General features: G+C 41.9%; 1 protein-coding gene across 4 annotated transcripts in view; it reads right to left on the bottom strand.

Annotated features, from left to right (window-relative positions):
• The window catches only part of HEATR3 (HEAT repeat containing 3), a 66,819-nt gene extending 45,954 nt beyond the window's left edge, over positions 1-20,865 (bottom strand). For 2 of the 4 annotated variants that reach the window (XR_008665256.1, XM_055331516.1), the window contains exons 1-11: positions 20,575-20,841; positions 20,284-20,456; positions 18,532-18,619; positions 16,233-16,345; positions 14,161-14,270; positions 11,239-11,379; positions 8,956-9,233; positions 3,926-4,016; positions 3,656-3,813; positions 3,296-3,378; positions 2,226-2,362 (exon numbers count right to left, since the gene is read on the bottom strand). Coding sequence is in view for 3 of the 4 variants with exons in the window: in XM_055331516.1 (XP_055187491.1) it covers positions 2,226-2,362; positions 3,296-3,378; positions 3,656-3,813; positions 3,926-4,016; positions 8,956-9,233; positions 11,239-11,379; positions 14,161-14,270; positions 16,233-16,345; positions 18,532-18,619; positions 20,284-20,456; positions 20,575-20,712 (1,510 nt within the window). In the remaining variant the exon portion in view is untranslated. Of the gene's footprint in view, positions 1-2,225; positions 2,363-3,295; positions 3,379-3,655; positions 3,814-3,925; positions 4,017-8,955; positions 9,234-11,238; positions 11,380-14,160; positions 14,271-16,232; positions 16,346-18,531; positions 18,620-20,283; positions 20,457-20,574 lie in introns of all 4 variants that reach the window. The other 2 variants (XM_055331518.1, XM_055331517.1) reach the window with 2 other exon arrangements.
• Between the last annotated feature and the right edge of the window lie 6,451 nt (positions 20,866-27,316).

Here is a 27,316-nt window from a genome sequence, read left to right as displayed (position 1 = left end):
GAAAGAGAGACAGAGAAAGCACAAGCAGTGGGTAGAGAAGAAGCAGGCTCCCCACTGAGCAGGGAGCCTGACATGGGGGCTCCATCCCAGGACACTGGGATCAGGACCCGAACAAAGGTAGATGCTTAATCTACTGAGCCACCCAGGCACCCCTGATCTAGAACTTCTAAAACATGCACTATTAAATGCACAGCACCTTGTATTAACTTGATAGAGTGCAAAGTAGGGGCTCCTGGGTGCTCTGCTCAGCAGTGAGCCTGCATCTCCTTCTCCCTCTGCCCCTCCCCCCTGCTCAAGCTCACACTCTCAAATAAATAAAATCTTAAAAAAAAAAAAAAGATTTCTAGAAGAACTAGGGAGTGGGGCAGCTGGCTGACTGGCTCAGATGGAGGAGCATGTGACTCTTAATCTCAGGGTCACTGAGTCTGAGCCCCACACTGGGTGTAGAGATTACTTAAAAACAAAAAAAAACTTAAAAAAACACTGGGGAGGAACTCTTAAATGAATATCTATATAAAAGTTTATATTTAGTCAAAAATGGCCATATTTTGATCTTTTAAGAGTTTCAACTTTTTTTTTTTTTTTTTTTTTTTTTTAGTTTTATTTATGTAACTAATCTCTATTTCCAATGTGGGGCTCAAACTCATGACCCTGAGATCAAGAGTCACATACTCCTCCATCTGAACCAGCCAGGTGTCAACTTAAGAGCTTCAACTCTTGACTTAATGTTGTATCTGAGAAGAGGATAAGTTTAATAAATAGTTTACAATGAGATATATGAATACTACACTGAATGTAACACAGTTAAGTTATAGCTTATTTGGTGGTTAAATTTTAAAATTAGTTCAGAAAGCAAATATTAAATATCTCCAAATTTACCCTCAAAAACTCCCTGGAGACTCTGAAATTGGGGAGCTGAGAGCAGCCAATTCTTATCTCTCAATTACCCTCGATGCAGACATACAATGCTGGGACGTAATGTGGAGAATTCTTTTTTACTACATAAAATACTATTTTTCCCCTCCCTCTCAGTTTTTCTTCTTTGGTTTGGTTTGAGTTGCTATAGTTTGATGTGGCCAAGTCAAATGAGATTCTATTACCACAAACTATGAGAATCTGTTAGAGTAGCACGCATTAACACTTGTACAGCCAGGCCATTTAGAAAGAATAGTTACCTATGTATGCTATCTCTCTAGGTTTCTGTGTACAAATGAAAGTAATTCATATTAGAGAGATCCTGGTAACACCTTTTACCAAGCAAAGGTGTTTAAAGAAAGAAACATATTAGAAAAAAGCAGAGTACAGTAGTACTCTGTCTAGTAGTCTACAATTTGACTTAAGAACACACATACAGGGATGCCTGGGTGGCTCAGTCGGCTAAGTGTCTTGCCTTCAGCTCAGGTCATGACCCAGGGTCCTGGGATTGAGTCTCGCATCAGCCTCCCTGTTCTACAGGGAACCTGCCTGTACCTCCTTCTCCCTTTGTCTCTCATGAATAAATAAATAAAATCTTAAAAAAAAAAAAAAAAAACTCAGGGACGCCTGGGTGGCTCAGCAGTTGAGCCTCTGCCTTCGGCTCAGGGTGTGATCCTGGAGTCCCAGGATTGAGTCCCGCATCTGGCTCCCTGCATGGAGGCTGCTTCTCCCTCTGCCTATGTCTCTGCCTCTCTCTCTCTATGTCTCTCATGGATAAATAAATAAAATCTTAAAAAAAAAAAAACAACTCAGATACATATTTTTATATTGAGAATCTCTCTGGAAGAACATGCAAGAAACTGGTTAACAGTGACTGATTCTGGGAGAGAACTGGATGGTATGAGAAAAAGGAGAGAGGCTTTCTGCTTTACATCCTCTAATAACTTGTGAATTCTGTAATACATCTATGGATTATCCAAATGTAAATCAAACAGTTTTATTTTAAGAAGAAAAAGACTAGAGAATTAACCAAATATCTAATATTTATGATATTACGATATTTGTGATTCAGCCTTATTGGCCTGACATAATGCAATTTTAATAAAAAATAAAAGTATAGCCCATAAACTAGCTTACATATATTGTTTGGACTCTATGCCACTGGCAACTATAAATATGACTCTTCCTGCTTGGGAAAGGTTTCTGCAGGTTGGATGACAAACACAGCAAAATGCCAAAGTCCAAGTTCCTGGGCCTTCAAAATTCTGCTTGATCCAAATAGTCTTTCACAAAGAGTCCTAAATATTTACCTGGCTGAGAAAAAAGCAGCTGTGACAGATGTTGTGCAAGTGTCTGAAGGGCTGCAGGGCCCCCAAGATGGTCCACATCCAGGAGGGAGACAAGACTCTGGAGACACACGAGGGCTCTGCACTGAATAGTGTTCATTCTGGAAAGGAAGTGGAAAGAATGCGATGTTTCTCTAACAGTATTCCAACAGAATTCAGTATTTGCTTTTAACCTAAGCTTTGGGCTCTGACTGGAAATACCTGTACACAGGTGTATGGCTATAACAAAGAATCTTAAGATGAACTGATTATCTCCCTAATCAAATTGCTTGAGCACTCAGGGCCTGAGGCACAACTCACTTATGAGTCATAAGGAATCTGTTTTAGAAAAATTTTTACGCATGGCAGCATTGGCAAAACGACTTTGAGTTGTGAAACAGGACACACATAAAGTGCTCAAAGCATATACAGAATTTAACAGTTTATAAAGCAAACATGGCGCCCCTAGAAAATAAACACTGCTAAAAAAAAATCATAAACACTGCTCAGCACCCTCGCAGTGCACATACCCCTTCCCTGTCTCGTCCCGCCTCTCTGACCCCTAAAGGCTACCACTATCCTGACTTTTATGGTAAACATTTCCCTGTTCTTTATAGGTTTACCACCTAGTATGTGTCCTGAAACAAAATACTGCTGCCAGTTACTGAACTCTGTAAAAAAGGAACCTCAGTGTATATATTCTTTTGTGCCTTGCGTTCTTTTCTTGTCAACCTTCTAGTTCAGGTTGATTTTGTTTGTTTGTTTGTTTGTTTGTTTTTACTGCTTTTAGGTATTCTTCTGTGTGATTACATCAAAATTTACCTTTCCATTCTGCCACTGATGGGCACTGAGGTTGTTTCCAGGTTGGGACAACTGGAAACACACTGCTATGCACATTCTCATGGCTTAGAGCTTATAGGCACACATTTTTCTAGGGAATATACACAGGAATAGAACTCTTGGATCTGGGGGGAGTCAGTATCTTTTAGTTAGTGGTCCATCATTTCATGTAATAACATAATGACAAACAGTTTTGAAAACAGAAAAGTTCTTACTTTCTAACCAAAGATTTCCAAGTGGGACTCCTAGAACATAAGTCAACTGCAGTGCTGTTTGGAAAGGCAGTTTTCTCAAAAATCTAGATTTAAGAAAGGCAGTAAAGCAAAGGTTAAAAGAGTAGCGTCGTTTTCTACATGATCCCTTTATCAAGTCCCAACATATTACCTCTCAATGAAATGGTTAGGCTTGGGAAGGATCTACTTTTCAGCATACTCCCACTACTGTTAGTTCTAACTTGTTGTTTACCAATTACCTACAGTCTGGAAGTGAGAGTAAATCTCTTTTGCATACATGGCAAATAGTTCTCTTAAGCCCTTCCCACGCTCCAATATGAGGCTAGACTTGAAACAGACTACCTTCTTTGGGATGAGGTAGTTGGTGAAAGCAGTGTGAACCTCATGGGAGAGGCAGAGGGGAGACAGCAGCTGCCCACCGCACTCACTGAAGGAATTCTCCATAAATGCATCGCTCTCATCACTGCTAGAAAGCTCTTCCCACTCATCTTCGGAGGGATCTGGGAAGAATGCAAACCACATATAACTGAATATTTTTTAAAATCCTCATGGAAGCTCCCCTTTCGGCCCAGAGGGAGAATGTCTAAACGTAAACATAAACTGGTCACAAACCTTCACTGCAGCACATGTTGACAATAATTTCCAGAGCAGTCTGCTGAGCCGTCAATAATGCTATGCTCTCTCTCAGTTCCTTGTCAGTGGGCTAAAAAATAAATAAATCAATAAATCAAACAACCAACTATCAATGTTTGGGAAAATATTATCACATGAATGTCCTTAGAGCCTACTACATGATTTTTACCCTTGGAATAGAGTGCATGGGGGATGGGGTAGCCAGAAGAAAAGTCATAATGTGCTGAAGTACAAACAAGCATTATGATTCCTCTTGGCACTGTGCAGCAGGCCCCTCTTAACTGGGCTTCCATCTATCTACACGGTTATCCTCTAAGCGTTTCATAGTTAGCTGAGGAGAAGAGATAAATACTCAGGAATTGCGAACTGAAATTACCCTGAAACTTAATCTAATTTGTTAAGAAGTAGCTCAGCACACTAAGATTAAAACAAGAGCTCATTTCAGAGACTAGGCACTTATACGCAACACTTTTATTTTTTTTTTTAAGATTTTATTTATTTATTCATGACAGAGAGAGAAAGGCAGAGACACAGGCAGAGGGAGAAGCAGGCTCCATGCAGGGAGCCCGATGTGGGACTCGATCCCGGGTCTCCAGTATCACACCCCGGGGCTGAAGACGGCGCTAAACCACTGGGCCACCGGGGCTGCTCTAACACTAACTTTTAGATGCTTAGACATCTTCTTGGAAAAGACCGCATTAAAAAAAAAAAAAGGAAAAGACCACATTAACAAGAACTACTAACAAGCCCTTATATGACTAACAAGGCTTGGCTAAGGTGTAGACAGGCTTGCTTCCTGGCTTTCTCTGAAGCCAGCAATAAACCATTTATTTGGGGCACCTGGGTGGCTCGGTGATTGAGCGTCTGCCTCTGGCTCAGGTCGTGATACCAGGGTCCTGGGATCAAGTGCCGCATCAGGATCCCTGCGGGAAACCTGCTTCTCCCTCTGCCTGTGTCTCTGCCTTTCTATGTGTGTGTCTATCATAAATAAGTAAGTAAAATCTTTTTAAAAATTAAAAAACATTTATTTAAGACTGAAGAAAGGGGGAAACACCTGGGTGGCTAGCCAGTTAAGCATCTGCCTTGGGCCCAGGTCATGATCCCAGGGTCCTGGGATGCAGCCCTGCACCGGGCTCCCTGCTTAGCGGGAGCTTGCTTCTCCCTCTTCAACTGTTTGTGCTCTGTCAAATAAATATATTAAATCTTAAAATAAAATAAAATAAAATAAAAATAAACTGAAGAAAGGGGAGAACTTTCTTCTGGAACGTTCCATATTAATTAATTATGGGAATAATTAATGTGAACTTCTCAATTACTAGTCTTAAAACGGGTTGTAGAAATTTATGTGACCTTAACTCTTAAATTACCTATGAAAAGTGAAATAGCTACATTGATATTCAGATAGTGTATAGGCTTTAAAAAAAAGTATCTTTTATTGTCTGAATGTTTCTGTCTCAACAGGCTTCTAATTGTCTTCTTAATGCATGTGCAATATTCCATTAAATACACTAATTTGGAATATTTCAGATTACTTGGATATCTCATTTCCTCAGATTTAGTGGGTCAAAAAAACATCTAAAGATCCTGTGATGTGTCCCTATTTTCCTTTCCAGAATGTTCACGCTGATCTATAATCCTCTAGCAACTTCTTGTGCAACAATCGGACTCCCACTTTGAACCGTGTTCAAATTATTATTTTTAAAGGTTTTTTTTATTTACTCATGAGAGACACACAGATACTGAGGCAGAGGGAGAAGCAGGCTCCATGCAGGGAGCCTGATGTGGGACTCGATCCCAGGACTCCAGGATCACACCCTGAGCCAAAAGGCAGACGCTTAACTGCTGAGCCACCCAGGTGTCCTGTGTGTTCAAAATCATTAAAAAATAATAAATAGGGGCACCTGGTTGGCTAAGTTGGTAGAGTATGTGACTCTTGATTTCGAGATTGTGAGTTCAAGGTCCAAGCTGGATGCAGAAATTACTTAAGATCAATAGCAATGATAAAATAATAAAAATAAATTTAAAATAAAATCATTACTAAAAGATAATTATTTTTGATAAGATGTATTTTAAAGCAAAGTGTTCATTTAAAAGATGTAGCTTGAGGGGCATCTGGGTACCTCAGTTGGTGAGGCATCTGCTAAGGGTCCTGGGATTGAGCCCTGCCTGCAGTGGGCTCCCTGCTTAGCTGGGAGTCTGCTTCTCCCTCTTCCTCTGCCATTCTACCTGCCTGTGCTCTCCCCTCTCTTTCTTCAAAAATAAAAAAATAAAATAAATAGAATAAATAAATAAATATAAAAAAAGATGTAGCTTAGAAATCCTTGTATTTTTTTTACTGCTGGGAAGAACATATATAAAAATTATTCCTATCTGCTTTGTGTATGATATTCAAGAAAACGTTTATTAGAGTCGACTCAAAGCTAAATAAAGATAAGCTCTTGTGGAGCTCTCATCCTCTTGAGATATATGAAAACCTGGCTCAGAAGAACCCTGAAATTAAGTTCTACTTCTTTAAAGAACTCTCCTGCTCAGAACTGTTCTGCTTCTTATTGTCATCAAACAATCATAAAGAACCAATCTCGATGAAATATTATGACATCTGAGATTTGCTTCAAACTATTCAGCGCTGAGAGGGGAGAGGAGGAGGGGAAAGAGACGAAATAAAACAGACTATGATTTGATCACTGATAACCGTGGAAGCTGGTTGAGTGACTCCTCTTCTGCATATGTTAAAATAACAATCTGGATTGGTTCTTTCTTTTACATATTTGTGATTATACCTTCTTAAGTAATGCAATTAAAGGTTTTGATTCCAAAGGCCTACTGCACCAGCCCTTGGGCAGTGGGAAAGACCAGAGCCTTCCATTACATTTGTATTCTGGGCACATACCAGCATGATGTCCAGCACCCTACTGGCACTTAAACATTGGCTGACTGACCCGCATGTTAATCAATCCGATCTACTCAGCTATGCTAACAGACTTTAAAAAGCAAGCTTTTGTTATGAGAAAATGCTGCATTTTATAAGCACCAATGTTCTATTTTTAAATAATATGAAGGAAAGTAAATGCTTGAACGGTTAATGATCAGTACTTTTTGCCCATGCCACCTCATCTTGCAGTCCTCACCTTCTCCCTGGAAAGCAAGGCTGAAGAGGGGGCGGAAATCAAAAGTGCCACTCTCCCCCTCCCCACAAGGGATTTCAGATACTTCAGAGTTCCCGAACAGCCCAACTGCGCTCTCCAGGTCCGATGGGAAATCGGCACAAACACTGTACACATCAATTAATTGGGACAATCTGTGCCATGCCACCGCCACAGGGCCTCCAAGCCCTAATCCGTCACATCCTGCCTTTCCCCAGGGGGGAAACCACGTCTGTCCCAAATCTGTAACTTACCCTTCCCGTAACAACTGCAGAGAAAATATTGCTAGGGTTTTTCAGAAATACCTCTTTGGGAGGATAAGGCTCACAGCTCTGCCTTTGCCTACCTTGTCTTACTGATTTTCAATTCTACTCAGACTACAGAACAAGGACTAAATTTGGAGTTCAAACATGCCTGCCCGCACCAAAAGAGGTGCTACAATTCTGAAGCAACTTTGACTTGCAAGCAACTCAAGGATGAGGCAGCCTCTTCATCTTTACATGCACCCCCCAGACTCAACACGATGCTATGCACCTAAGGGCTATCTATCCACGGAGGCTTGGAAAACACTTCTAACTACAACATTTTGATTTCATTAAAATATCACCAATTCATGCTTTACAAGACTTTGTGAATCCAGGAAAGTAGGATACCGTTATGTCTATTTTCAGGTATATTCCATTTAAAGAATTCTTATATTGGGCATAAACTTGTCAAAACTCTGACCGAAGACAGCTGTCAGGTTCAGTTCACCGTATGTCGGTCTGGAGAGAATCTGGAACCGCAGAAGGCCTGAGAGGAAAGGACCAGTACTCCTCCAGGTCAGACTCCGTCATCTCTCTTCCAAAAGATGTCAGCAACCTAACCTATCTCTCTGCCACTAGACCACCTAATGACAGTAACCTGCTTTCACCACACTGTTCCTATACCATCCTTCAAGGCAGCTAGTTGTTCTGTCCACAAAGCCTTCTCTGGCAATCTTTCCTTCTCCTCTCCCGTCAGGGCTATCCAGCCAGCGTGCCTCTCTATGCAAACCACTCCCTCAGAAATCTGTGCACAGCCCTACCCTGCTCTTAGCAAAAGCATTGTAACATGTCCTAATTATGTGTCTGTCCTCCTAAGACAGATAAGGTCCCTGAAGACAAGAAAAATGTCTTAATCATCTTCTCGTGTCAGCATTCAGCACGGTGCCTGGCACACAGCAGGAACACAGAAAATGTGCATCTGAATGAATAGAGCCAAGTCGCTGTCCTCCAGTCTTCCCAACTGCTTGCGCTCCTCCTTGGGGGGAACATTTTCCCAAAGTATGGCTCCATCTCTGCTGACCTGCTCTGCTGAAATGTTCCCTTCCCTGCACCTGAGCTTGTTCTTTTACACCAACACGAGTGTGTCAGTGACCCCTAAAACCACCAATTCTCAAAAGCACCCAAGCTCAGCAGTAGTGGGCTAATGAGGGCTGAGCTTGCTATTTTGATAAGGATAAACATTAACGTAAAAGAGACAAGAATGCAAAATAAAAACTCCTTCAGTATGAGGACAATCTGGTGGAGAGTGTGTAAATGAAGAGGGGGAGACACAGGAGTTAGGAAGATGACTGAATGCTTCTCAAGTGTCACAAAAGTACTGGTCTCTCCCCTCTTGGAAATCTTCTGTGGAAAAGTCTCATTTTAGACAAGAGATGTTTGCTCCCCCTTTGGGAATAGATTTCTAACATTGCAAAGAGAGCCAATGGGGAAACATGATGGATTGTTACTGAAATTCACTTTATAATTAACTGTACTGTGACAGTGTTCTACAAAGCTTAGGATACTTATTGGAAGAAAATAGCTATATTAATCAAGGCTTGCAAGCATCAATCTGACTTACTGGAAGCAAATCTGAAATGAAGGTTTTCCTTCTGACTTTTCTTTTGTGCGGAATCTCTTCCATTTCATCATCTTCCATCAAAGCGTCATGGTTGGCGCTCCCTAGTATGTCCTCTGTCTCTGCAGCGGCTTCTAACCTCTGCTTTTCGGCCTCCTGCATTTGGACTACTATCTCACCAGCATCCAGGTCTAGAACTTCAGACAAGATCTTCAGTATGGCATTTATGATTTCTGCCTGACTCTTGGATGGAATAATGTCCTTTAGGTTCCAAATTGTGCCTGAGGGGAAAACGCACATAAGCACAAAGGACTTGCCTGTGAAAGCTTGTATTAAATACAGTTTCTGCAAGATTGGTTCTTTTAAGCTCAGGTGTAATTACAAAAAAAGAAATCTCAAACCCTCTGCCTGTGTTCAGTTTTTATTAAATGTCAAAAAGAAAAAGAAAGGAAGAAATAAAGAAAAAGAAAGCAAGCAAGCTTTGCACAGAGGCAGCTCCCTTTATTACAGTCCTGCATAATCATCTCTCTTCCTTGACACACAATGCCTCTCTCGTACACACCGCACAGCAACAGAGAGAATACTGATCAACTTTCACATGAAATGACAAATGAGTTGCCTCATTCTTTCATTTTAACCTGAGCTGCCCTCTAGGCAGTTTCTTATATTCCAAGAGAGGAATGAAATGCACTAAATTTCCAAGGTCTCATGGACAAACCAGAGTAGGTTCTTGGTTTTTTGCTAATTTATCAAAAGAGAATAGAAGCTACTATTAAGTAAATAGACAGATGAAAACAACAACAACAACAAAAAAGCCTCTGTAAAATAAAAATATATCCTGGATATGAACTCAAAAGAATTGAAAGCAGGGACTCAAACAGATATGTGTACACCCATAATCACAGCAGCATTACTCAATAGCCACTGACTCAAGTTCCCATCTGCTAATGAATGGTTAAATAAAATGTGACACATACATATAGTGGAATATTATTCAGCCCTTAAAAAGGAAGGAAATTCTGACACACCCTACAACATGGATGGACAACTCTGAGGACATTATACTAAATGAATTAGAGTTGGTAGAGCATACAACTCCTGATCTTGAGGTTGTGAGTTTGAGTCCCACGTTGGGTGTAGAGCTTACTTAAAAACAAAACAAAAGTTTAAGAATAATAAAACTGAAATTAGCCAGTTACAAAAAGAAAAACACTATATAATTCTACTCATATGAAGCACCTAAAATAGTCAAATTCATAGAGACAGAAAGTAGGGGTGTGAGGAGGGGAAAATGGAGAATTATTCAACGTGTGCAGAGTTCCACTTCTGCAAGATGAAGAGTCCTGGAGATTGGTTGCACAACAACATGAATGTACTTAACATTACCGTATGCTCAAAAATGGTCAAGATGGTAAAGTCTATGGTACATGTATTTCACTACTTTAAAAATCAACAGCACTCAAGACCTTACCTCTGCAAGGGCAAGAGGAAGATATATACAGAAAAAATATAAATTACCCATTACTCAACAGATCACCAGGTTATTTCTTATCTTTATATCTAGGAGATATAAATCCCAAGGAGAGTGGGATGCCTGGGTGGCTTGGCAATTGAGCATCTGCCTTCAGCTCAGGGTGTGATCCTGGAGTCCCGGGATCAAGTCCCACATTGGGCTCCCTGCATGGAGCCTGCTTCTCCTTCTATGTCTCTGCCTCTCTCTCTGGGTGTCTCACATGAATAAATCAATAAAATCTTAAAAAAAAAAAAAAAAAGTGAGTGGTCATGTCTTAGATGCCCAGAGTCCATTTCTGAACTCACTGGTTCAGAAGCAAGAGAGGATCTTGAGAATAGCACTTCTTTATCTGTTGACAGTAACTTGTTAAATTGAAGAGAAACCTATTCTAGAAGGCTCCACAACTATGCATATCTTTTTTTTTTTTAAGATTTTATTGATTTATTCATGAGAGACACACAGAGAGAGAGAAAGAGGCAGAGACAGAGGCAGAGAGAGAAGCAGGTTCCATACAGGGAGCCTGATGCAAGACTCGATCCCAGGTCTCCAGGATCAGGCCCTGGGCTGAAGGCAGTGCTAAACCGCTGAGCCATCAGGGCTGCCCTGCATAACCTCTTGAATTAAGGATCTCCACATAAATATTACAACTTTCAGTACAGATATAAGCACAGAAGGTCCTGATGTGGTGAAAATGAATGATTGAATTTTGGAATCCATCTCTACCCATTACAAATTACTAAAAAAGCACACTATTGCCTATAGCTAAATTTTACCTGCCACCAATGTCTTTAATAGAATGTACTCCATGGAAGTGACAGGAGAAAGCATTGCTGATTCCAGTACATGCAATGCTGGGTCACTGAAAGATTTCAGCAGCTCTGGGTTATCTTCAGTCACTGTCTGCAAACAATATGCTATAAAGATAAAAATTAAGACACAAGTGAATTCTGCTAGGATAATTTACAACAATTTAACTCATCAGAAAACATTTGCAACTTTTTAAAAATTCTGTATTTAAATTCAATTTAGTTAAAATATACTGTATTATTAGTTTCAGTGGTAGAATTTAGTGATTCATCAGCTGCATATAGTATTCAACCCAGGGCTCATTCCACCACGTGCCCTCCTTAATGCCCATCACCCAATTACCTCATCCTCCACACCCACTGTCCCTCCAGCAACTCTCAGTTTGTTCCCTACAGTAAACAGTCTTTAATGGTTTGCCTCCCTCTCTGTTTTTATCTTATTTTTTCTTTCCCTTCCCCTATGTTCATCTGTTTTGTTTCTTAAATTCCACTTATGAATAAGATCATATAGTACCTGTCTTTCTCTGACTGACTTATTTCACTTAGCATGATACCCTCTAGTTCCAACTAAACATTTGTATCTTTATAACTTCTTCAGACACAGGTGGCTTTTGTAAAATAGGTATGTTTTACTTAAAGGATGGTACATGCAAATGTGGCTTCTCAGACTATCAGTGTAATGAAAAATTTTTTCTTTTATTTTTAATTTCTAATTCTTTACAGAATTATTCTTTTACAAAATACAATTTAAAAGGCTCTTAGAGGGATCCCTGGGTGGCGCAGCGGTTTAGCGCCTGCCTTTGGCCCAGGGCGCGATCCTGGAGACCCGGGATCGAATCCCACATCGGGCTCCCGGTGCATGGAGCCTGCTTCTCCCTCTACCTGTGTCTCTGCCTCTCTCTCTCTCTCTCTGTGACTATCCTAAGTAAATAAAAATTAAAAAAAAAAAAAGAAAAAAGTATTTTACATAAAACTATGAGTAAATTAAGAGATGGCTATGATCTCTTCAGTGCTTAGCTCCTTCCTTGCATTAAAACAAGACAATGGATTACGCCTTGCAGATCAGAAATAATTAACTGAAAGTATCAAAACAACTCGGATTGCCTTACAACTTTGACAGAAAAATCTCTAAAGCACAAAAGAGGAACCAAGCCCAAATGTGTTTTTCTTAGTGTATTCCAAACAAATCCATTTCTTTCCAGTCTCAAAATTTCACAGCTGATCCATGCCCATCCAAATTAGTCAAAATACATGCTACTGCTGTGATCTAGTTTAGTTCCCCAAATGCATTTGTATACAAATCCACATACACGCATATATCCAAATGTAATTTTTTTCATTAAGAGACTGATTAAATTCACTTTAGCAAAAAGCCAAGAGAAACTATGGTTGCTAGAATAAAGACAAGACCTAAGAAAGCCATGTTAATACATATGACAGAATCTCAGAAGTTCACTTTACTGTATGTAAACCTTGATTTTCAACCCAAAGTAATTTGACACTTGTTTAAAAACTCATGAATCAAAAAAAATAAAAAAATAAAAAATAAAAACTCATGAATCTAGCTAAATGCAGAAAGAAAACATTATACAATGCAAAATTACTTTAATCCTTTTTTTTATTAGAGAAAAATAAATTTTAAATTAATCCTCAAGACTAAAGATACAAAAACAGAAGTGAAGTTTTTCTTTTAAAAGCTATTAACTGGGATGCCTGCGTGGCTCAGCAGTTGAGCATCTGCCTTTGGCTCAGGGAGTGATCCCACAGTCTTGGGATCAGAGTGCCACATCCAGCTTCCTGCATGGAGCCTGATTCTCCCTCTACCTATATCTCTGCCTCTCTCTGTCTTTCATGAATGAATAAATAAAATCTTTAAATAAAAAATAAAAGCTATTAACTAACTTTTGTGAATGTCCTTCATTGTAAAGAAAAACCGTCTTCTGAGATTAAAAGCCACCTACCAATTTCCTAGTTCAACTGTTTTTAAAATCCACATTTATTCATAAATCGCCCTTTTGCCAAAGATTTCATTTTGAGAAACTGTTTTTAATTTTTCCCAGTAGTTTTTTTCTGTTTTTTTCTCCTGTTCCCTTAAAAATATATATTAAAGTCAAGAGAAACATCAGTAAAGGGAATACACTTAGTCCATGCCAGGAGAAATGCATAATTAAATAAAAGGACAGCTGGATGCCTGGCCATTATAATGGGAAGAAAAGAAATGTTTTTCATCAATGATTTCTCCACTCTCCCCAGAGTTCTGTTGAGCCACCCAGCCTCCAGTCTGTCTCTCCAAATGGACAAGTGTTCCCCACTTTGGCTCCCTATGCTCTGTACCACACAGAGAAAACGTGAGGGAGTCAAGGCAGCTGAAGCTGCCAGGCTCTACTTTCCCTCTCCCATAGAAGGGAAGCAGGCCTATGTGAAATTTCAATCACTTATGTTCCTCTCAAAAAAAAAAAAAAAAAAAAAGCACAGGTTATCCGTTTTCTGCTGGGAGTATGGGAGTATGAGACAGTGGTACAAGACATTTAAATAAGTCTAGATTCCAATTAACTTTGGCTCAGAGGCCAGGTAGTTGTGGGTTACTGTTTCTCAGTAAATGGGAGATGAAAGCTTCAAGAATTAATAAAGCCTTCTAAGGATGGTAATATACTAGAAACCGCACCTGCTCACATAATTACCTTCCTCCCTTTCAGAGTGAAGAGCAGGAAAATTATGTAAATATTAATCACAGATTTTAAAAGATTCAGAACAAACAGAACTCAGTTACACATTTACATATAATGAGGGAAAAAAATCACTTCTGTAGAATAAACATGCTGTGTTGGAATAAAAATTTTTGAATAAGGCCACACATACTTAATAAATCATCACTTTTTCTTCACTTACCTACTGAAATAGCCAGGTCAACATTGGTGGAAAACCTACTTAAATACTTTAATACAATCTCCAAACACCCTTCTTTGTTGAATATAGATACTGCTCTACTACTGCATTCACTAAATTGAAGGGGGAAAAAAAAGTTTTACTATTCACATTTGAACATTAAGAAATCAACCACAGAAATTCATGAAAAGATAAATTAGGCTTTATAAAAGAACCCAAGAATTGGAGTCAAACACCCACCATTTTTATAGATGAAGAAACCGATGCCCGCTCAAATTCACTTGCACATAAACAAAACTGGCTTTCTGTATTTTTAATTCTATCACAGAACATTTTAGCCAATCCCTTACCTGCAATGTCAGTTTCCTTTACGAGGCTGGAGCCAGGAGAGATCTTAGAAATCATTTACTTCTATTCCTCACCCTATACATAAGGACATCCAGGCCCCAAAAGGTGAAGTGATCTATCCAAAGATCACACATTTTGTTAGTGATGGTTCCTAAAGTCTAGCCTACTGTTCCTTCTACGTAACAGTAAGTTAAAGCGAGGATAAAAGACCTCTATACTTATACAAAAAGCACAAATTTAAAAGAAAATAAAACTAATTTTATACATTCCTTCTAGACTATTATAATTTCAGTAAGCATAATTTGCAGTCTGCAAAAGAGAAATTACTATAATACATTTGAAATTACACTGTCTTTCAACAAAAAAGTTAGAATTAATGTTAAGAATGTTAATATAAAAAAATGTTATTAATAAACATACATACCAAATATAGGGTAAAAAGAGCTGATTTCAATAATCTGATCCATGTTTCCAGAGGAGAGTATTTCTCATAATCACATTTACATGATACACTAAAAGAGCTGACCAGATTATTAAACAGAATTGACTAAATTATAAAATTCAATTCTGCTATCTAAAGTATTTTCTGCCTGTCTACCTATTTGGTTACTACAACACTATGAGCCCACCCTCAAGATGCCCACAGGAAATTCAGGTATAGTCAGGAAGATAAGGCATTCATGCGTTAAGGTACCTGCAGATATATTCATGTGCATGATATATACAATTTAAAATATGAAGTATAAAACAAAAATGTGAAGAGCTAGGACAACTGGAAATGATATAGACAGGGCTCATAGGCATTCAGGAAAGTGAGTATGGAGAGTACTTGTACAGGTTCTTTTCAAAAAAGTTTTTTTTGACTTTTTTAAATTTCTAAGTCCAACAAATAAGTTAAAGTCATCTGGTGCACAGAAAAATGTGCCCACCAGCTCGCTCAAATGTCACCTTCTCAAATCTGATCTCTCCACTTCTTCTAATGGAATGCATGCACTAGTTTGAAATGATACCACAGGCAAGTTCAGACGGCTATGTGGGCAGTTTTTCAGGATCCAACTTAGTCCTGCATTCTAAGATATACCTGTGTTTTTAGGTCAGAAGTTATCATCACTGCTGACTGGAAAATAGGGAAATTGGTGGAATCCTGCTAGAAAAGTGGGACATAAAATTGAGTAGAAACAAGTAAATCCAGGTACTGTTTCTAGCATTTCCATTCCTAACAGCAAGCCCACTCCAGCCCACCACCGCCACCATCATCAAGAGCATGGCCTCCTTCCTACAGGGGCCAAGGGAGCTCTTCCCAGGCATCTACTTCCCTGTCAAACAGTCAATGCCAGGGTAGAGGAGTAAAGCACCAGCCAAGGGCTGTGGCCCCCGTCTCATTCATCTCATAGGCCCAAGCAGCTACCACTCAAAGGCCTGACCAGCTTTAAGACAGTGACTGCTTAAGGTTATGCAGGTAGTGGGGGAGAGCCGGGGTGCAGCAGGTGATAATGACCACGATTCCTCTTATTTCTGTCAGCAGCAATGATTGGAGAGAAGAGTTCTAAAGCAAAGAAAGATGTAATGATGTGCTTAGGAGGGAGGGGTGATCTTAGGTCACTTGAGACTACCTCCTACCAAGCATTAACATCAGGGTACGGGAGCCCACCAAGGAGAACAGAGGCTGCAGTTTAACAGAAAAAGCAGTAACCTGAGTGGTGCTGTAGCAAGAGGCTATTTCTTACCATATATTCCACAGCACGTTCATGGCCTCATTGGCTATGTTCTCAATAGAATTTCTGTTCTGATCTTTTTTTTCCTGTGGAGACATCTCATTTGAATCCAGGCCAGCACTACACTGTAACCAAATATCATGATTAGCACCCCAGTTCAAAAGAATAATTAAACAAAAAGGCTAATGATAGTGAAGAATCACAAAAACTAAACATCAGCAATTATAGTGGTTAACGAGCTCATCAAATTCTCATAAGCAGTACACTTCCCACAATCCTGCTCTTTTCTGGCAAGAAATACAGCTGAAGTTCACAAGTCACTATACAAACTGGATACAAACCATTTAACATTTTAAAATTTAAAATTGATATAATGTATTTCACCTAATGCAATAAAGATAATAAATCAGACACAGAAAGGTGACATGCACTACTGTCTCTACAGTGCCTTCTATGTGGAAGACACTACTCTAAGCACTTTAAGTAATTTAATCCTGACAACACACCTGTGAAGCAGATGAACTATTATTCCCAATCGTCCACTACAAATAGGAGACTGAGGTACAGGCAGATTGCTGAAGCAGTAGCTTAGCAAACTCAAAGCTGGGATTCTGATCCAGGGATTCTGGCTCCAAAGTTGGTGCCTGGTACCACTACGGTACTGGCCCTCTACCATAAGCCACAGTCCCCGCTAAAGTAGGGCTTCTCAATCTCAGCACTGCTGACACTTCGGACTAGACAATTCTTTGTTGTGGGGGTTGACACGTGCATTGTAGGATGTATAGCAGCATCCTTGGCCCCTACCCACCTCATGCCAGTACCAACACCTACCCTCAGATCAAAAATGTCTCCAGACATTGTCAAATGTCCCATGTGGGGCAAATCACCACCAGTTCAGAACCAATGCTCTAAACAGAATAAGATTGATGCCTTTCATCAAAAGTGGATATTCTTTATGAAGATTTAAGTAAAAAAAAAAAAAAAAATTTTTTTTTAAAGATTTTATTTATGGGGCACCTGGGTGGCTCAGCAGTTGAGTGTCTGCCTTCAGCTCAGGGTATGATCCTGGGGTTGAGTCCCACATCGGGCTCCCTGCATTGAGCCTGTTTCTCTCTCTGCCTATGTTTCTGCCTCTCTCTCTGTGTGTCTCTCATGAATAAATAAAATCCTTAAAAAAAAAAAAAAAAGAATCGGACACTTAACCGAATGAGCTACCCAAGTGCCCCAAGAGAGAACTTAATCCCTAAACTACATCATGCAATAAGGTTGGGATAATACTAAATTTCAAAATTTAATGTAATCTTCATGGCAAATTATGCCTCAGGTTTTTCATCTGTAAAACAGGAATACCACCTTTCAAATAGGACTACTGCAAGGATTGAATAATAGGGCAGCCCTGGTGGCGCAGCGGTTTAGCACCGCCTACAGCCTAGGGCGTGATCCTGGAGACCCTGGGTTGAGTCCCACATCGGGCTCCTCCCTCTGCCTGTGTCTCTGCCTCTCTCTGTGTGTCTCTATGAATAAATAAATTAAAAAATCTTAAAAAAAAAAGAATTGTTATTAAAAAAAAGGATTGAATAATACATAAAACACCACCTGACACAAAAATAAGCAATCCATAAAGACTAATTATTTTAATTTATAAAATTTAAGGTCTAGGGACGGCCTGGGTGGCTCAGCGGTTTAAGAGTCTATCTTTGGCTCAGGGTGTGATCCTGGAGTCCCGGGATCAAATCCCGCATTCGGCTCTCTGCATGGAGCCTGCTTCTCCCTCTGCCTGTGTCTCTGCCTCTGTCTCTGTGTGTCTCTCATGAATAGATAAAAATCTTTAAAAAAATAAATAAATAAAATTTAAGGTCTAAAGGAATTAGTCTATAGTATTAGGAAGTTCTTTTCCAATTAGCATATAAATATAGGAAAAACAAAAGAGATTGATATTAATGATGAGAAATCAGTGTTTCTAGGAAAAGAAATCAAATTCCCATAGAATGTTTGGAAGAAGACAAAATAACTAATACCAAAGCCCTAAAAAATAAAAATAAAATAAAATAAAAAACTTTAAGTGTGGGGGCGCCTGGGTGGCTCAGTTAAGCATCTGCCTTCAGCTCAGGCCATGTTTCCAGATTCCTGGGATTGAGCCCCACCTTGGGCTCCTTGCTCAGTGGGGAGCCTGCTTCTCCCTCTCCCTCTGTAGCTCCCTCTGCTTGTGCGCTGTCAAATAAATATGTAAAATCTTTTTAAAGAAATCTAAGTGTGTATACAAAAAGCTACAGTCAAAAACTACCATGAAGATGCTCTAAAAACCACATACCTCTTTCAGCAGTGCAACCAGAGGAGTCATGATATCCTTAGTCACCATGTCATCACAAACTTCAAAACCTCCACAAGCACTGAGATTTCTACACAAAGAATTTAAAATATGTTTTTCTCAGAGCACATGTCACAAAACACTTTAAGCTCTCAAATTAATTTCTACCTGTACTTAAGGTTTTCCAGATGAAAACTGCTTATTATTTCTGTAAGATGCTGCAGAACCAATCCACAGATTTCCATCTGTTCTGATCCTTTCTCTACATTAACAACTTAATTTTGAAGTCTGAGATAATACACAGGTATGTGGCTACAGGGGCAGTAGAGGGGAGAAAACGATTCCTAGTTAATTCAAACAAATCACATCATCTTATATGATGGGATCTTTTCTTGGGATCAAGTCTTCAGTGCATCAAGGGTGAGGCTGAATGACAGGCCCCCAAGCAACCGTGGATTAACTGAATTTTAATTGGGAAGACACTGCTTGCTTGCCTTCTGAGTGCACAGCACTGTGCCAGGCATTGAAGATATGGAGATGAATCAGCTGTCCCCACAACCTTCCAGGAGTTCTCAGCATGTCTAAGATTCAGGGAGAGGATAGGGCTTCCTACATGCAGTTTCCTCCAGCATGTGGCTAATCCCCATCCCTCCTTTATGGTTTTCTTCCCTGAACCCCCAGTTATATCCTCTTATAGCACCCTCCATAATTATCATTGGCTGTAATTATACACTTGTGTGATTAATTTGGTTAATGCCAGTCTTCCTCAATACTGTAAGATCCACTAAGGACAGATATTGTGTCTGTCTTGCTTACAAACGCATGCCCACAGCCTAGCCCATTGCCTGGAGGACATAGTAGGTACACAAAATATACTTGCTCAATCAATGAATGAAACATAATGTAACAGAGCTGCAAGAACTGCAAATATTAACTTCTACTCTTACCCCCTCTACAGTCCATTCTCTGCACAGCCACCAGAGTAGCCTTTCCAAAAGGTAAATTAGATCAGGCCACTCCTGCTCAAAATAGGCCCTTTAGCGCTACCACCAAGTCCCTGTCCTTCTCTACAACCCCATGTCCTGTGATACCCACGTCTACTCTGTGCAGCCACACTAATCTTTCTGTGCTTTCACCATGCCAAGCCCTCTGCTGCCTCACTTCTCTGCTGTGCCCGCTGTCGGGAATGCTTTCTCCCTGGATTTTCATGTCTGGCTCCGATGCATCAGGTCAAGTATCCTCTACAGATCAGAATTTAAAGTAAACTTCCCACCTCCGGCTCATCATCCTCTTGGTATTCTCCATTGCACTTCTTACTATCTACTATTACCTGTTTTACCAGTTTCCTAGTCTCCTGTCTCCTCATCAACATGGGTTCTCTGAAGGCAGGGATCTCGGCGCCCTGCTCAAACCCCCTGCACCTAGAACGCCTGCCACGTACACCGGGAGAGCTCCCGGAACCTCGGGACTCTGGAGGGTTCTTGGAGAGAGCCTAAAGTAGGTGAGGCTCTGCGGGGGGGATCTGTTGGCCAGATGGCTGCTGCAGCTAAAGCAGCCAACCGGACAGATGGAACGCGTGTGGCTCGGGCGGCGCGGGTTGCTCTGGAGTCTGCAGCCTGAGTTCAAATCCCCGCTCTGCGAATAGGAGACCCTGGGCGGTTGTGGGCGTGCGGAGCTGCCGCAGGCAAGGAACTGCGTGGCACCCGCCGGGCGCTGGCTGGCCACCGCGACTCCCCCCACCCCCACCCCGCTCACCTCAGCGCGCCGGCCGCCGTCTCCCTCACCGCCAGGCTGGGGTCCAGCAGCAGCGGCCCGAGGCGGCGCACCGCGTCCCGACGCGCCAAGCCCGGCCACGCGGGCCGCTGCTGGACCAGCCGGGCCAGCCCCGCGCAGGCGCACTCGCGGACCTCGGCGCTCGGATGCTGGAGCTGCAGGAGGGGAGCAAGTCAGAGGCGGCGCAGAGCGCAGGCGCGGAGGCCGCGGCAGGGGGCGCCGCGCGGCCCCGGGGCTCATCGCGAGACCCGCCCCTCGCGGCCCCCGCCTCACCTTCTCTAGCAGCTCCGCCGCGGGCCCGTCGTCCTCGTCTCCCCCGGTCCCGTCCGCCTCCGCTGCCGCTTCGGCCTGACAGTCGCCCGTAGGGGAGAACTGAGGTCGCTTGAAGCGCTTCGTCCGGCTCTTGCCCATGGCGATGTGCGTTACGGGGGAAAGATCGAGAGCGGAGGGCAACAGCGGGACGCCGCTGAACGGGGGGCAGGGTCCGGCTAGCCCAGCGGTCGCGGCGCCACTGCTCAGCCGGCCCGGCTGACGGCCCGAGCCCACATGGGGACGCAGTGCGCAGGCGCGCCGCGTGTGGGCGGGGCGGAGGGGGCAGGCGCGGGGAGCGCGCAGGCGTGATGCGGCTGGACGGGGCCAGGCCTGGACGAGGGGGCGGGGCCAGGCCTGGACGAGGGGGCGGAGTCCTGTGTTTTTAACCTGGGAAGGAAGAGGCAGGAATTTAATGGGACTCCCGCCGGCGGTGGCATTTGCTGAGCCTTCCAGAACCTTTATTTCCATAATAATCAAATGCGATTGAGGATACTTAACTTGCAAGGTTTTTGTGAGGCTTAACTAATCCCGCGTAAAGCACATAAAACCAAACCTGACATATTTAATTTGTAGGTGCTCAAAATTATTAACCACGATTATTTTGCAGGCCTAGTACAGCTCCTTGTCACAGTCAAAAATCCAGCTAATGTTTTTGAATGAATGTACTTTTTTTTTTAAGATTTGTTTATTTGAGGTGGGGAGATGAGAGGGAGAGAGTCTCAAGCGGACTCTGCCCTGACCACGGGGGGGGGGGGGGGGGGCTCAGTCTCACTGCCTGAGATCAGGTCCCAACCGAAACCAAGAGTGGGTGGCCTAACCCACTGCACCACCCGAGTGCCCCAGTGTACATCAGTGTTTGATAAGACGGACTCCCTTAACAAGGTCATCTTCCTGCCTTGGTTTTCCTCATTTGTAAAAATGGGAACACCAATAATACATACCTAATGGAGTTGGTCTAAGGATTAAATGTGTTAGTGTGTTTAGGTATTAAGAACATTCACAGCCCCACAATAAGTATTACATAAATGTTTGGTTGAAACTTTTAACAACAAAATGATTCTTTGGGACGCCTGGGTGGCTCAGCGGTTGAGCATCTGCCTTTGGCTCAGGGCATGATCCTGGAGTCCTGGGATCAAGTCCCCCATGGGGCTCCCTGCATGGAGCCTGCTTCTCCCTCTGCCTGCGTCTCTGCCTCTCTGTGTGTGTGTGTGTGTGTCTCTCATGAGTAAACAAATGAAATATTAATAAAAAAAAAAGATTCTTTGACAAATACTTACTGAGCACCATGCACAGTGCTGGGCAATGGAATAAGGCAATAACCAAGACAGATTTGGTCCCTGTCTTTAGGGGGTTTACAGTTTAGAGAGAGATGTGTTAAATATATAATTATATAAATAATTAGTTATAATTGAATAATTATAGTGTAGTACAGAAAGAAGTTATTGTACAGCAAGATCTTCTGTAGTCTTTTTAAGATTATTTATTTGGGAGAGAGAGAGAATAGCTAGTGAGAGAGAACACCAGTGGTGGGGCCGAGGGAGAGGGAGAAGCAGGCTCCTCTCTGAGTAGGGAGCTCTACTCAGAGCTCAATCCCAGGGCCCTGAGATCATGACCTGAGTTGAAGTCAGATGCTTAATGGACTGAGCCACTCAGGCGCGGGTTCTGTAGTCTTTACAATTAAACACGTACATATTGAGATATTGAGCACCTCCCAAAGCTCAGAGCTTTCAGGTCAATATTGTATGGGAGAAGAGTTCTCCCCAGTGGCAACCCTCCCCTCAAGGAGAGTACTGTATAGTAAGGGAAATAAAATTACCCTAGCATATTGTGGAAAATAGTCACAGAAAAAAAAAAAAAAGAAAGAAAATAGTCACAGAGGTGTACCTAAGCTTGTACAAAATTTCTGCCCTATCAAAGGCCACTTTAAGGGGCATCTGGGTGGCTCAGTTGGTGAAGCATCGCCTTCAGCTCAGGTCATGATCTCAGGGTCCTGGGATAAAGCCCCACATCGGGCTCCCTACTCAGCAGGGAATCTGCTCCTCCCTCTCCCTTTGTCCCATTGCCCTGCTGCCCGCTTGCATGAGTGTGCTAATAAATAAATAAAATCTTTAAAAAAAAAAGCCACTTTAAGTACAAGGAAAATTTGGAGCTCCAACTGTATATTGGTAGGTTTTACTTCCTGCATCTCTTCATTTGGTCATTTTTGTCCTGCCATCTCCCCAGTCCAAGTTATTGTCTTCTCTTGTCTTGACTACAGGGGCTTCTGTTCTCTTTTTCTACCCTGCTTATCCATACAATACCTAGAGTGATTCTTTCCATCTTTCTCAATCACTCCCTTGATTAAAACCTTTCAGTGGTTTCCTTTTCTTTTAAAATAAAGATCAAAATCTTACCAGGTAGCAGGTTGAAGTAGCGAGGCTAGATTCCAGCTTCATCTCACATAACCTCCTGCGCTCTGCCCCTTAGCCACCCTCCATAGGGCCGATATGTCTTCAGCCGAAGGACCCTGAAAAGGCACAGTCCCCATCCCAGTCCTGGTGAATTGCAAGTGTCACTTCTTCATAGGTATCTCCGCTGATTTCGAAGTCTGAGACAGGTCTCCCCTGATACTGCGCTTATTTTGTTCCTCCTTCAAAGCACAGCTCAAAATTAGTTACAATTTAAATTTATTTTTTCAAAAGATTTTGTTTATTTATTTGAGAGAGAGAAAGCACTAAGAAGAAGGTGGTGTGGGAGGCAGAGGGAGAGGGACACCAGGATTAAGATCCAGGCCAAAAGTAGACACTCAACCAACTGAGCCACCCAGGTGCCCCTAAATTTTTTTTTTAAAGATTCATTTATTTGAGCACAGAGCCTGACATGGTGCTCAATCTCATGACCCTGAGATCATGACCTGAGCCAAAACTAAGCATCAGATGCTCAACTGACTGTACCACCCAGGTACCTCTTAAATTTGTGTATAATACTCAGACACACACACACACACACACACACACACACACCAAACCCTGTAAGGACAAGAGTTGTCCTTTACACAAATCACTGTATTCCCAACACTGGCCCAACAAGGCTTGCCTGGCATAGAATAGCCATGCAATTTCTTGAATAAATAGTGACCACATAATCAGGAAAGAGTAGGGCATGCCATCAAGACAGAACAGGAGATTAAAATATATATATATTCCTGCTGTTTCTCTCACTGTGGGGATGAACAAGAAAAAAATGGTCCAAAATCTTAGCTAGGGAGGACTTTGTGATCTGTTTTCATTAGTTACTCTTTCCTGGGAGAAATGAGCATTTCTGTTAAAATGAATGATAAACTTTATTTAATGAGCTCAAGATCCCTTCTGGGAACCACAGAGATAGCAGTTTTAGGAGGAGCCCAGTGACCTTTAACTAGTCTAATAATCCATAACCAGCTGCTTTTTAAAAATCCAGTCAAGCAATGATTTTCCAACCATCCCTTTTTCCTACAAATTATCTTTTGTCAAGAGGGAATTTTTGAATTAGACTGAGTAAAGCCTCTTCCCTTGAGACAATAAAAATGCTTATAATCAATTATTGGTCACACACGTCTTAAATAGGAGTTCTCCCAGATTCCTGTTTCGCCCCCTTCATATTATTGTGATCTTCCTGAAGAAAACATTCTGATCTCTATTTCTCAAAAATCTTTCACAGTCTCGGATAGGGACATGACTGAGCCATGTAGGCTCAGATTCAGGCTTTTACAGAGCATACCCCATGCTGCCACAGTACCCTGGCACATGCTTCCAACAAATCATTTCTGTCCAGGTATCTCCTTAGGTATCCCAGAAACTCCCTTGCACTTTCCCTTAGCTGGGGCTGGGGAACTGTATGGCTAGCACACCCTGACATTTCCTGATACATAGTCTCAGATATGTTTATAGTTCTTCTGAGTTTTAGGAATTCATGGTGGGATAGGAGATGTACACTACAAAGATGGCTGTACCACAGGGCCTCGCCTACTATCCTCGTCCTCCCTCCTGTCCCAGTACTCTATGTGTTCTTTGAGCGCCCTGTATCTGCTAGGATTGTCTATGAAATATCATCCAAAATATGCATGTGTGCTCCCCTCACTAGGTTTTAAGCTCCATGGAGGTTAGGGGCCACTACCAGTCTCTGTTACTACCTGTGCCTGGCACTCAGCTAATAGAAGTACCTGAGATATCCACTCTCTCCACGTGGTTACTGCCCTCTGCCTCAGCTGGCCCTGCATAAAACAACTCAGTAGTCATCTACAGAAATGTCGCTGCTGGCAAAGCCATCTGTAGATAATCATACTTGGGCCTCTAGCTCTAGATCCACCTCCAGCGGACCATATAATTAAGGGAAGGTTGCTTCTTTTCCCTAGACCTCAGTTTCTCCATTTACAAAGATGCTTTACGGGTCCTCGAAATATCAGAGGGCTATAAACTATACAGATTATTTCAAGAAAGGCCTTCTGGAAGGAAAACTGAATGTTGAGTGCCTCCAGAGCAGGTGTCAGAGCCTGGGAGAGGCACATTTGCTGCTGACCTCCCATTTGGTCCTCAAGATTTTCCCAAGCTCTGTATAGGGTAACTGCTGACAGCCAACCTGAAAGTCATGCAAAGGGGCCTGCTGCCCATCAGAAATTCCACTTACCTCATTTGTTCATTCATTCATTCATTCAGCAGATATCCACTGTTGAATGCTTACTGTGTGTCAGGCACTGCACTAGTACTAGGAATAACGTGATAGCTAAGACCGGTCCCTGATGCCGTGGGGTTTATACTCCATCTAGCACTAGACCTCTATGCTGTGTTTTAAAACATTACTGTAGGGAATCCCTGGGTTGCTCAGTGGTTCAGTGCTGCCTTCAGCCCAGGGTGTGATCCTGGAGACCTGGGATCGAGTCCTACGTTGGGCTCCCTGCATGGAGCCTGCTTCTTCCTCTCTCTCTCTCTCTCTCTCTCTCTCTCTCAGTCTATAATGAATAAATAAATAAAATCTTAAAAAAATAAATAAACGTTACTGTAGGGGCACCTGGATGGCTCAGTTGCTTAAGCCACCAACTCCAGATTTTGGCTCAGGTGGTGATCACAATGTCTTGGGACAGAGCTCTGCATTGGCTCCACGCTCAGTGAGGAGTTGGCTTGAGGATTCACTCTCTCCCTCTCCCCCCCACCCCTACTCACATTCCCTTTAAATAAATCTTTTTTTTTTTTAAGTTACTGTAGGGGCGCCCAGGTGGCTCAGTCAGCTGGGTCTCTGCCTTCTTCTCAGATCATGATCCCAGAGTCCTGGGTTGGAGCCCCAAGTCAGGATCCCTGTTCAGCAGGGAATCTGTTTCTCCCTCTCCCTCTGCCACCCCCTCCCACTTGTGCCTCTATCTCAAATAAAATCTTTTTTTAAAAAGTTATCTAAAATTTGGGTATAAGGAAAGCGAATAACTAAATATTTTATTAAACGTCATAGTGGGTCAATATCTAGCAGTTCTATCAAAGGATTATTTCTGTGAGGCAGTGCTGTCCAACAGACTTTTCTACCATAATCAAAGTGCTCTCTGTCCTGCCTGGTACGGTAGCCCCTAGCCATACATGTTATAAAACACCTGAAGTGTAGCTAGTGTAGCTAAAGAACTCAATTTTCTTTTTTTTAAAAGATGTTATTTATTTATTTATTCATGAGAGACACACAGAGAGAGGCAGGGGGACAGAGTCACAGGCAGAGGGAGAAGCAAGTTCCATGCAGGGAGCCTGACATGGACTCGATCCCAGGTCTCCAGGATCATGCCCTGAGCTGAAGGCGGTGCTAAACCGCTGAGCCACCTGGGCTACCCAAGAACTCAATTTTCAATTTTAATTCATTTCAACTTAATTAGCGACATGCTGCTGGCAGCTACCATTTTGTATAGCACAGTCCTATAGTAATGTCTCTGAACTGGGGATAATTTTGCCCCTCAAAAGACATTTGGACATGTCTTGGAAGCATTCTGGTTGTCACAACTGTGGCGGTGCTACTGGCATCTAATGGGTAGAGGTAGTTACTATTGCCATTTGGACTAGCATGGGGACTGTCCTGTACATTGTAGGATGTTTAGCAGCAACCGTGACTTCTCCCCACTAGATGCCAGTAGCATCCCCCTGGTTCTGACAACCAAGCGTGACTTTGCCCATTGCCAAATGTGCCCTGGGAGGCAACATGGCCCTCAGTTGAGAATCATCACACTAGAAAAATGTACTTTTGTCGAGTGACTGCTTACTTACGGGCCTAGACTCTTTGAAGTTTGAGACTGAATTATAGATTAATAAATAGGAAATAATTTTGTCCTCTTGAGATACAAATTATTTCTGTCCAGTAGAAAATATAACCTCAAAGGATACAATTCCATTATTGCCTTGGAGAACGTCACCAATTTGAGATCTAACCTAGGAAAATCTTAGTTAAGTGAATGTTTCCTCACTGACTATATACATTTCTGTTTCTCCTTTAAACCAGCTTCACCATCCTCCTGGGTTCTTCATGAAGGAACTGACTATGTTTACTATATTTACTGCATACTTACTATGTTTATCTGAGTCAATTTTCTAACTTGTTGCACATAATCCTTTGACTATTCATAGGGTAGAAAAGGTGTTCACCAGGTGCTGTGATGTGAAGAGGCAGGTTAAAAAGCAGGATATATAGTATAATCTCATTTTTGGAAAAACACAGAGTATCT

This window comes from Nyctereutes procyonoides, unplaced genomic scaffold (genome assembly GCF_905146905.1).
Source record: "Nyctereutes procyonoides isolate TBG_1078 unplaced genomic scaffold, NYPRO_anot_genome, whole genome shotgun sequence".
Taxonomy (NCBI): Eukaryota; Metazoa; Chordata; class Mammalia; order Carnivora; family Canidae; genus Nyctereutes; species Nyctereutes procyonoides.
Note: the sequence above shows the minus strand (reverse complement) of the source record. Positions and strands in the feature narration are given on the sequence as shown.